Below are 9653 nucleotides of genomic sequence, written 5' to 3' on the forward strand. Positions count from 1 at the left end.
AGGGCACAAGGTCTTCGAAATAAACCCACTCATTTTACGGACCTGGAAATGTCCCAGATAAGGGAAGTGACTCATCCAAAGTGACACAGCCAGTTCAGTGGTGCAGCTGGCACAGGAGCCTGAAAGTTCCCATTGGGGCCTAGGGTGTCACCCTTCTCTCCACATTGTATGGAAACAAATGCCTCCTCTAAGAGTCTAGACCCAAATTCCAAGAAAAAAATAAAAAAGACAATTTTCAAATTATCAGAAGAGCAAATATTTACTTCTTTTCCTTAAATTTATTACTTCCTCCCCCAAGAAATTTATGTAGTTTTGATGAATAGAATTAACTTTAATTAATTTAAAGTTGGTGTAGAGATTCCGCTGTGTGTGTGTGCGCGCGTGCATGCACGGGTGTGTGGCTTCTTAAAGAACATAAATGTATTTTTATAAAAAGGAGACCCTGATGTCTCCATTATTTATGCCAGGACAGTTCAGGACTTCTAGGGCTCCTGAGGACAGGTTTACCAAATGCAGCACTCAGGCTTGTGTTCGATGTCTTAATAGAGCAATTGCTATTTTGTTTGTGTTCAAACAAGAGAGAAATCATGGAAAAATGGTACAATAAAGCAGGGTGTGTGTACATGTGCGTGTATTTCTCGGGGGGTGGGTGTTGGACACCTTTCACATAATGAGGCAAGTAGGGGCCAAATTTAAAAAAAATATCTTTGAAAACTCTCCCTCTGCGTCCAAAGCTGGGTCGGTCGAAGGTATTTGGGTAGAAAAGTGCTGTCTGCTGGCTAGATCATTCCCGCGATACGGCCGCTCTCCACGCTGGCCTGTGGGAAAGGCTGGAGCAAGGCGGGGGAGAGGTAAAGCTTTTGAAACAAGACAGAAAATCGTTGGCTTTATCTTTGTTAGGAAGGCTTCAAAGATTGATTTCTCCCGCCTCATCCTTCTCCTCCCAGAAGCCGTTCTAAAAGAAGGGGGATGAGAGGAGGCTGGCGGGAGGGGCCGGGCAGGGAGGAGGACTGGCCGGCGGTGGGGGAGGAGGGCGCGCCCGCCAGACCCACAGCGCGGCTGATGTGTCTGGTCTCGCAGGGCTCGTGGTTTTCATTTCCCCAACACCTGGATGCAGTCAAACACCTGGCCAAATCTGACAAAATCTGACAAGCCTTTGTGATGGGATTTGGAAGAAATTCCCTGCAGATCCTGGCACAGTTTAAAGCTGTCCGCTTTGAGTTAGGACTTGTTAAGGAGGGTTATGTGAGCTGAAACCCGAGACAACCCTTTTGCTTCTATCTGGAGCCCACATCTTGCCTGGAAATGGGGCATGACCAAGCGAAGGGGTCGCTTGCTGTTTGTATTAAAGGGAAGATGGCCTGTGTGCCTGCCAGCGCGGCCCCCACATGCTTTCTCTATTAGAGCCAAGCGCAGAAACTTATCAAAAACATATGTCTGGTGTTAATCATCTGGACTTGGGCTCCACTTGGGAGTCTAACTAGCTGTCCCCTGGCAGAAGGAATCTGTTGACCTTCTCAGCTTGCTTGAAGAGGGTGCAGAGAGGCATTTTCAAACTTTTGGATGCCGGTACAAGGGACTGCGCAGCTAGCTGCACCTATGTACTAAGTAAACGGGCTCCAACGTTTGAGGGCCAGAGGCTGCATCCGTTTCCTTTGGATGTCGGGGTGCGACCCCAGGGAAGCGGCGCCACGGGGGTCTCACTTACTGTGTGGTGGGCACGCATTACTCGATTGATTGACTTCAGTCTGGTTCAACCTTCTTCAGAAGGAGCTGTAAGGAAAACCAGGACTGAATGATATACCCAACTGCAACTAAAAAAAAAAAATAAATAATAATAATTGAAATCCTATTTAAGAGATTGACCTCAAATTGATCAGAGTAGCCATATTAGACGGGTTCTTGCAAATTAAGTGGAATTTACTTCATGGAGGCCGGTAAAAGGTCTGCTGGATTTTTTAAAATGTTCTTTTAATAACAAAAGAGCCAATGACTGAATTCTCAGATTACATGTAATCCACAAATTCTGCCAAGAGCTTTTTTTTCTTTTTTACATATATACCGAAATAATCAGTTCTAAGACATAGGAGCCTTCACTCTTTTTTCTTTTATTATATTTTCTCAAATAAACTTCCCAAAGGGAAGATATTTTAAGAGCATTTTCAAACATCTTTGGCATCACATAAAAAAAGAAATCTCGTGTAAAAAACGAAATGTCATCTGAGTTTTTTTTATAATACAAAGGCGCAATCCAATATGAACATATAAAATATATACAAATATAGTGCATGGTCAGTCACTTAATACAGCTCTCTACAAAAAAAAGTAACTTTTTAGGAATTAAAAAAAAGAAACAAAGTATCCACTTGATCATTACAGTCCTCTGGTCTCCCAGTGTCCAAGTTCCTGTTGAGTGTCCCCGGGGCGGGGCGGGGCAGGGCAGGGCAGGGGAGGGTGCCCGGGCCTTCAGTTCCTCCAGGGCCGCCACATGGAGTCCGCCGTGAGCGAGGGGCCGCTGGAGGGCGAGCCGGCGCCGGGGCCCACGGAGGCGCCGCCGCCGCTGGTGTAGACGGGGATGACCGGGCCGCTGTGGGCGAAGGCCCCGCTGGGGATGAGGAAGGCGAACTGGCCGTCGGGCGCCGGCAGCACCTGGAAGCCGCCGAACACCTTGGCGGCCTCCCCGGCCGGGCTGCCCAGCTTGCAGGGCGCACCGCCGGGAGGGGGCGCCGCGCCCCCGGGGATGGGCACGAGCGGCGGGGGCGGCGCGAACGGCGCGTGCTGCGGGCCTCCGGGGCCGGGCGGGGGCGGCGGCGGCGCCTGCAGGGCGGGGTGCGGCTGCCCCGGGTAGGTCATGGCGTTGATCTGGGTCATGCAGTTGGCCAGGTGGCCGAGCAGCCGCGTGCGCACCTCGGTGTTGACGCCCTCGCACGTGGACAGGAAGCGGGTCACCTCGTTCATACACTCGCTGAAGCCGGCGCGGTACTTGCCCAGCACGCTCGGGTCTGTGCTCAGCGCGGCTGCGGGCAGAGGGGGCGCGCGGGTCACCCGAGGCCCCGGCCCGCCCCGCCCGGACCACCCGGTGGGGAGGAGAGGGGGAGGGGGAGGGGGCCCTGCACCTCTGCTCCCGCCCCCGCGCTAGTGACCTTGGGCAGCGCCCTTCCCCCTCCGCGCCGCCCGGGCCTGGCTCCTGCAGGGCGGGGGGGGAGGGGGCGGCCAGGGGACCCCAGGCTGCGCGCCCCGCGCCCCCCTGCCCGCCGGCCCGCGCCCCCCCTCTCCGGAACACTAACAACTTGGAGCCGCGGCTATAAATAAGCCCAGACCGTGGGAACGCGGGGCTGAGCCAAGGCAGTAAAACGCAGCTGAATGCCTCTCTCCACCGCGGGCGGAAGTCTGGGAGGGGTCGCCGCGGGGCGCACGGGGCGCCCCCAGGGGACGCGCAGCCGCCTCACCCGTCATCTGCGCCCGCTGCAGGTTCCGGAGGTGCTTCACTGTCATTTCCAGAATGTCCGCCTTCTCCAGCTTGGAATGCCGCGAGCTCTGCACACAGCAGGAGGCAAGGCACGGACGTGAGGGCCCCGCCGGCGGCCCCGAGACCCGGGGTCACCCCCTCCGGAAGCGCCGAGACCTGGGGTCGCCCCGCCGGAGGCCCCGAGGCCTGGGGTCACCCCCAACGGCGGCCCCAACACCTGGGGTCACCCCCAACAGCGGCCCCGAGACCTGGGGTCACCCCGCCGGCGGCCCCGACACATGTGGACTCCCCGCCGGCAGCCCCGAGACCTGGGGTCACCCCCAACGGCAGCCCCGAGACCTGGGGTTCCCCCCGCTTGCCGCGGCCCCGACACCTGGGATTCCCCTCCCCGCCCCCCGACATCCCCAGACCCTGGAGGGGCCCGGCCTCCGGCCCCGAGACCGCAGTGCGGGCGGGGACGATCCCGCCAGCGAGGGGGGTTCGCGCTCAGTAGCCCAGAAATGGGATTTCATTTTAATTGAAAGAGAAAAAAGAAAAAAAAAAAAAAAGGCAGCATTACCCACTTACATCTTTCTTAAGAGCATCCAAAATCAGTGTTTTCAGCTGGCTCAGACTTTCATTTATCCTTGCTCTTCGTCTTTTCTCCATGATAGGCTTGGATGACTGCAAAGAAATTATATATATATATTTTTTTTTTACAAAGCGCCCCGAGTTCCCCCTGGGATCTGCCGCTTCACCCCGGGGTTAGGAGAAGGGAGCCCCCCCGCCCCCCACGCCCGACCTGGGTCTCGGGGCTGCAGGGAGAGCGGCGCTGCCCTTACCTTTCTGTGCTCGGATGCTGTCTTTGGTTTATCCGGTGTCGTGTTGACACTGGCCGGGGTAGCAGCCACCGGGGACGAGGAATTTTTCTCCATTATATCAGCTGGCATTTTCTGTTGCTTTTTTTTTTTTTTCCCCAAGTCCCTAGAGAATTTTATTTTTGGAGTCCTTCACACACGCACACACAGAGAAAAAAATTGCTTTGTTTATGTCCCTTTCACTGGAGGCCTCCGCAGGACGACTGAGCAAGTGCTGGGGGTTTATGGTACAGTCTTAGGGCCACTCGGCGGCCGGCAGCGCTATTCCAGGACCAAGGAGAGAGGTAGACGGGGGATCCCACTGTTATCTGCACCGGCTCCGGATCCTGTGTGATCCCCAGGCCCTGGCGGCCTCTATATATATCTGGGACTGCACGCGAACGGCTCGTGTGAAACTTCCCAAACTTTCTTTCCCACAGTAACTTTCAGCCAATGGGAGGAGGAGACACGCGGCACCGCTCGTGGGCCGCGCCCCCCCATTGGCCGCCGGGCACAAGGCCTGGCGGCCAATGGCGCGCGCCTGAGCCCGGGGCACCGGAGGCTACAACGTCAATCAAAAGGATTTTAACCCTTTGCTATTCTCCCCGCTGGGCTTTGCTTTAGAGGGGATTTTTCCGCAGGTTTCGCCCCAGTCTAATTTATTTCTTTTAGGGCCAGAGTCTCTGCTCTTTATTCCCTTCCACGTGTAGCATAGAGCTGCTCTGGCACTAATAAGAACTTCATTTGCAATATATATATATATATATATATATAATTTTTTAAAGGGTTTAGAAGGACAGGGAGGAAAGAGGAGACCGTGTGCAAGGGTGTGAGTTACCGAAACATTCAACTGAGTCACCCCTGAGACACTACACATCGGGGCGAGGAGGGAGATGTAAAATCGATCATGCAGAAAAGAGGCAAAAATATCTATATTTGTTTTGCATACGTTAAAAGGAGAAGGTGCCTCCCACCTTACGTGAGCGAGTTTCCAGAGCAAGATGTTTTTATTTTTTTGCAACTTCCCCCCCCTCCCCCCTCCCCCCCCCCCCCCCGCCCCTCGCGCGCCCCTCATTCCTCTTCTGCACTTGGGGCCTTGGATCCCGCGCTTCCCCAGGAAACAATCAGAATAATTTCCAACCGGGCAGAAAGGAAATGGAATTTCAAATGAAAGATGAACAAGAGGGGCTTTGATGGCGGGGCCCCAGGCCCGCGCGCGCGCCCTCGCCCTGCGTCCCCTCCCGCCCACGGGCTCCCGGGCGGCGGCCTCCCCTCCCCGCCCCTCCCCTCCCCGCCCCTCCCCCGGCGGCCCCCGGCGCGCGCGGGCCCTTTAAGAGCCGCCGCCGCCGCGCCGCGGTTGACATCAGCCGGCCGGGAGGGCGCGCCCGGGGCCGGAGCACGTGCCAGGATGTTTTATTGCGGCGGCGGCTGCGGCCGGGCCGGAGGATGTGTGTGTGCGTGCGTGTGTGAGTGCGTGTGCGAGCGCGAGCGCGAGGGCGAGTGCGCGCCGGGGGGCCGGGAGGGCAGGAGCAGCTGCTGCGCCCGAGCCTGGGAAAACCCCGCCCCTGCGCCCGGCGGGCTCGTCGGCGCGCGCGGCGGCGGGGGTGCGTGTGTCCGGGCGGGGCGGGAGGGAGGGGAGGGGAGGGGAGGGGCGGGGCGGGCCAAGGTCGGCCTTCCGGGCGGGGGCGGCGGGCTCACCCCACTCACCCCCCCGCACCCCGACCCGGGCTGGGGCTTCCAGGCGGAGGGAGGCGGGGGCGGGCGCTCCTGGTGGCTCCCCTCCCCCCTCCCCTCCCGGCCCGCCTCCCCCCTCCCCGCCCCCCCCCGCGGGGCCCCCGGCGCCCGCCGCGGTCACGAGATGCCTGACCGCACTTAGGAAGCGGCCGGGCGGCCTCCTGCCTCCGCTCGGCGGCTGCGGTCACCGCGGCTTCGCGCCCCCGCCCCCGCCCCCCCGCCCCCCCGCCCGGCGGCTCCCCCTCGCTGCGCCCCGGAGGCCCGGGAGGCGGCCGGCGGGCGGCCGGGAGGAGGCGGGCGGCGCGGGCGGCTGCGTGCTGCCGGCTGGCCGGGCCGCGCGCCGGGAGGAGCCGCCGCCGCCGCCGCCGGGTGCCACGTGGCGGGCGCCGGGCCGGGAGCGCCGGGGCTCTGCGGCCGCCTCCCCGGGGACCTGCCTGCCGCGCGGCCCGGCGGCGCGCTCTGCCCCCGACGCCCCCGCGCCCCGGACGCCCCCGCGCCCCCCACCCCCGCCACCCTGCCGGCGCCCGGGTCCCCTGCGCCCCCCGCGCCCCCATCCCCTTCACCCCGCGAGCCCCCCACCCCCGGGCCCCCTCCTCCCCGCGAGCCCTCCACCCCGGGCCCCCTCCGCCCCGTGCGCCCCCCACCCCCGGGCCCCCTCCGCCCCGCGAGCCCCTCCGCCCCGCGAGCCCCTCCACCCCGCGAGCCCCTCCACCCCCAAGCCCCCTCCGCCCCGTGCGCCCCCCACCCCCGGGCCCCCTCCACCCCGTGCGCTCCCCCACCCCCGGGCCCCCTCCTCCCCGCGAGCCCCCCACCCCCTACCCCCCACCCCCTCCACCCTGCGCGCCCCCCGCCCCCGTGCCCGCCTCCTCCACCCTGCCCGCGCCCCCGCCCCCCACCCTTGCGTCCCCGCCCCCCGCCCCCGCGGGCTCGGCGCGCTGCTCGGACGCTGGGGGGCCCGGGAGCCGGCGTCGCGTTTGCTGGCGCTCCCCCCCCCCCCCCCCCCAGCCCCGCCGCAGGCCTGGAGGCCGCCGGAGGCCTGGCACACGGTTCCCAGACACTTCATTCCTTCCTTCCTCCGAGCTCCCCGCTGAGATAATGTTGTAAACGCTCCCACCGCTCCCGCCCGGCCGAGCAGCCTCAGCCTCAGCGGCCCGACTCGGGACCTCCGCGAGGCCCCCTCCCCCGCGCGCAGCGCCCGCTCCGTGCCAGGCGCCGAGTTGGGCCCCGGGTTACCGGCAGGCGGGTGCCCTGGCCGGCGGCGAGGAGGAGCTTGACTTTCCGATGACCCGGCCTGCCCCTGTACTCCTCCCGGGGCCCGGGTGGTGGCCTGCGGGGTCAGGGGAGCCTAAGGAGGCCCTAAACACTCGCATGGGCGCTCTTGCCCGGGGACCCCCAGGAGGCCTGCAGCGCCCAGACCCCACGCTCTCCAGCGCGGCCGGCGACTCTTTCACACGACAGGCCTCTCGCAGGTTCAGGAGAGACCTGTGTGCTCCAGACAGAAGTAAGGTGCTCCGGAGGTCTAGGATGAGTCCAGTGCTAATAAGTGGGTGCATCCTGGAATGTTTCCAGGAGGGGATCTTGAAACATAGGTAGGATTGGGCCCCTGGAAATGTGGGTCATGGGGTAGGGGGTGGGATGGGAGGACCCCGTGGCATTAAAGCCCTACAGTCTGGAACTTGAGGTCGTGATTCAGAGATCGCGGTCTGGAGTCCAGGGTGTAGGGCCGGCAGGAGGAGGCGTGAGGCCAAGTCGCAAGACCCCTAAACATCCTGCTAAAGGATTTTAGCCTTATCTCTAGACAATGGAGAGCAACGAAAAGCTCTTGAATAGAGCAGGGGCATCAGGGTTCTCTTGCAGAAGGGTGGCTCCGGCAAAAGTGTGGAGCGCGGATCGCAGGATTTAGAGGCAGAGAGCCCAGCTAGGAGGTTCAGGCCGGTCAAGGAGGTTCCCGAGTGCCAGGTGTACACGGACACTCACCCGGAAGCACCTGCCCAGAACCAGCTCACCCGGGCGTTGACTGCACCTTGTCCAGTGACCCACGCGCAGCAGAAACCTGCCTACCCTTTCCTGCCACGTTCCCCCCCAAGACCTGGAGTCTAAAGTCATTTGACTCTGACTGGATTTACCTTCCAAGCGTCATTTCCACCTTCCAGGACAGCCCTTGAGTCTGCAGCCAAACCTTTACCTCATTGCAGGCTTGGTTTACTCACTTTTGCCCCTCGGGCTACTCTCTGGGATTTTTCTGTGTTTTCTTAACACACTGCAGAGTGGGCTGTGCCCTATCATGTTCTGAAGAAATGATGAACAATGTCTCCTTTGTTGACCTGCACCCTGGGCCACTGGGACAGGACTTTTCTTTCTTATTTTAAGCAGATGGAAAGGTGGCGATGACAGAAAATTGTCTGTTGCTTTTGAAAAAAAAAAAAAAGTAGAGTTTCCCTGGGTATTCGAAATCCTCTTGGTGAAAGGTGATGAGCTCCGAGGTTACCCTCCTTTCTGCCATGCAAACTTTGCGAGCTTCTTAAAATGCTCTGCTCAGCATCTGACTTTTTAAAAACTGCATAAATACTCTGACCCAGATTCTTCCGAGGAACTAAAACCTTCCCAGGGAAGCATGTTAACCCTTCCTGGGTTATGAGAGCTACTGGCTTCCTCCCCCAAGTTCTGCTATGACGTTGACTGCGGTCTACTGTACTGTCGGGCCGGCTAACTACCTGGGTGTGCCACCCTTGGCCGGCCGGCCCGAGTCTTTGTTGTCTCTGCCTCCGGCGTCTCCTCCGCATTTGGCTGAAGGTGCGCGGAGAATGTTGGATGCGGATGCAGTCAGGTGAGGGTCTCTGCTGTGCCTGAAGCAGCCCTCGTGGGTCAGATAGTTAATCAGCAACTCTTTTATTGCCACTTTAGGAGTGCTTAGACTGGTAGAGTGAGCAAATAACTTAAACACACACACACACACACACATTTTTTAAGAGACAGAGGGGTCAGTCAAGTAACCAGAAATTTGCCATGAATTTGTCTCTGGACCGAACAGACAGACAAACAAACAAAAAAAAAAACCCACCCCATGAAATCTCTCTGGCCCTCCACCCTAACCATTCAAGAAAGACATTTCTCTGCAAATGTACTTCTATGGTGTTCTTTCCGGGGCAGGGAAAATAGGGCCAAGCTGACACTTTTTCCAACTCCTTATCGAATGAGGATCTAAGCTCCTCCGCTCAAGAAAAGAACCTTTTGGAATCGGAAGCCTCCCCTTGGATGGAACGGCCTCTATTTTTCAGGCCTCCCCCACCCTGAAAGCAGAGGAAGAGGGAGCCCTGTTCATCCTTAGAGGTCACTTCTTTGATCCCGCTGTGAGAGCCGAGCACGCGGGGACCCCTTCCCACTGCATCCTGCTGCCTAAATACGGCCGGGGGCTGCTCCGTTTATCCCTGCCCGACCCCGTCGGGCCCACGAAAGGTGATTTTTCTCTGTCTTCTTCCATCACCTGCTTGCTTGAAACCATAAAACAAATAACTGCACCTCTAGTGAGACTCCCCTTTGTCCCTAGCCGTCAGAATGGTTTGTGGGTTTGGTTTAAAGCTACAGAAAAGACAGAGCAGCGAGAGAAGAAAAAA

General features: G+C 59.6%; 1 protein-coding gene and 1 long non-coding RNA gene across 2 annotated transcripts; both read right to left on the minus strand.

Moving 5' to 3' along the window:
- Positions 1–246: 246 nt before the first annotated feature.
- LOC140613753 (uncharacterized) lies at positions 247–1775 on the minus strand. Its single transcript, XR_012014596.1, has 2 exons — positions 1709–1775; positions 247–830 (listed from the first exon to the last, which is right to left on the minus strand). It is a non-coding gene; the product is annotated as an uncharacterized lncRNA (long non-coding RNA).
- A 309-nt stretch (positions 1776–2084) lies between these two features.
- Positions 2085–4667, minus strand: HES1 (hes family bHLH transcription factor 1). The gene is made up of 4 exons (XM_072792100.1): positions 4291–4667; positions 4037–4132; positions 3450–3537; positions 2085–3017 (listed from the first exon to the last, which is right to left on the minus strand). Exons 1-4 carry the CDS (start codon positions 4396–4398, stop codon positions 2467–2469), a joined length of 843 nt encoding a protein of 280 aa, XP_072648201.1. The 5' UTR covers positions 4399–4667; the 3' UTR covers positions 2085–2466.
- Positions 4668–9653: the final 4986 nt, after the last annotated feature.

Source organism: Canis lupus, chromosome 22 (assembly GCF_048164855.1).
Source record: "Canis lupus baileyi chromosome 22, mCanLup2.hap1, whole genome shotgun sequence".
In the NCBI taxonomy this organism is placed as follows: Eukaryota; Metazoa; Chordata; class Mammalia; order Carnivora; family Canidae; genus Canis; species Canis lupus.

Bases quoted from the DNA above. Each gene is read 5' to 3' on its own strand.
- HES1 (XM_072792100.1), bottom strand. From the start codon at position 4,398: ATGCCAGCTGATATAATGGAGAAAAATTCCTCGTCCCCGGTGGCTGCT. The intron at 4,133-4,290 runs GTAAGGGCAGCG...ATTTCTTTGCAG, and splicing joins CAGCATCCGAGCACAGAAAG to TCATCCAAGCCTATCATGGA. The intron at 3,018-3,449 runs GTGAGGCGGCTG...CTCTGCCCGCAG, and splicing joins GCAGCGGGCGCAGATGACGG to CCGCGCTGAGCACAGACCCG.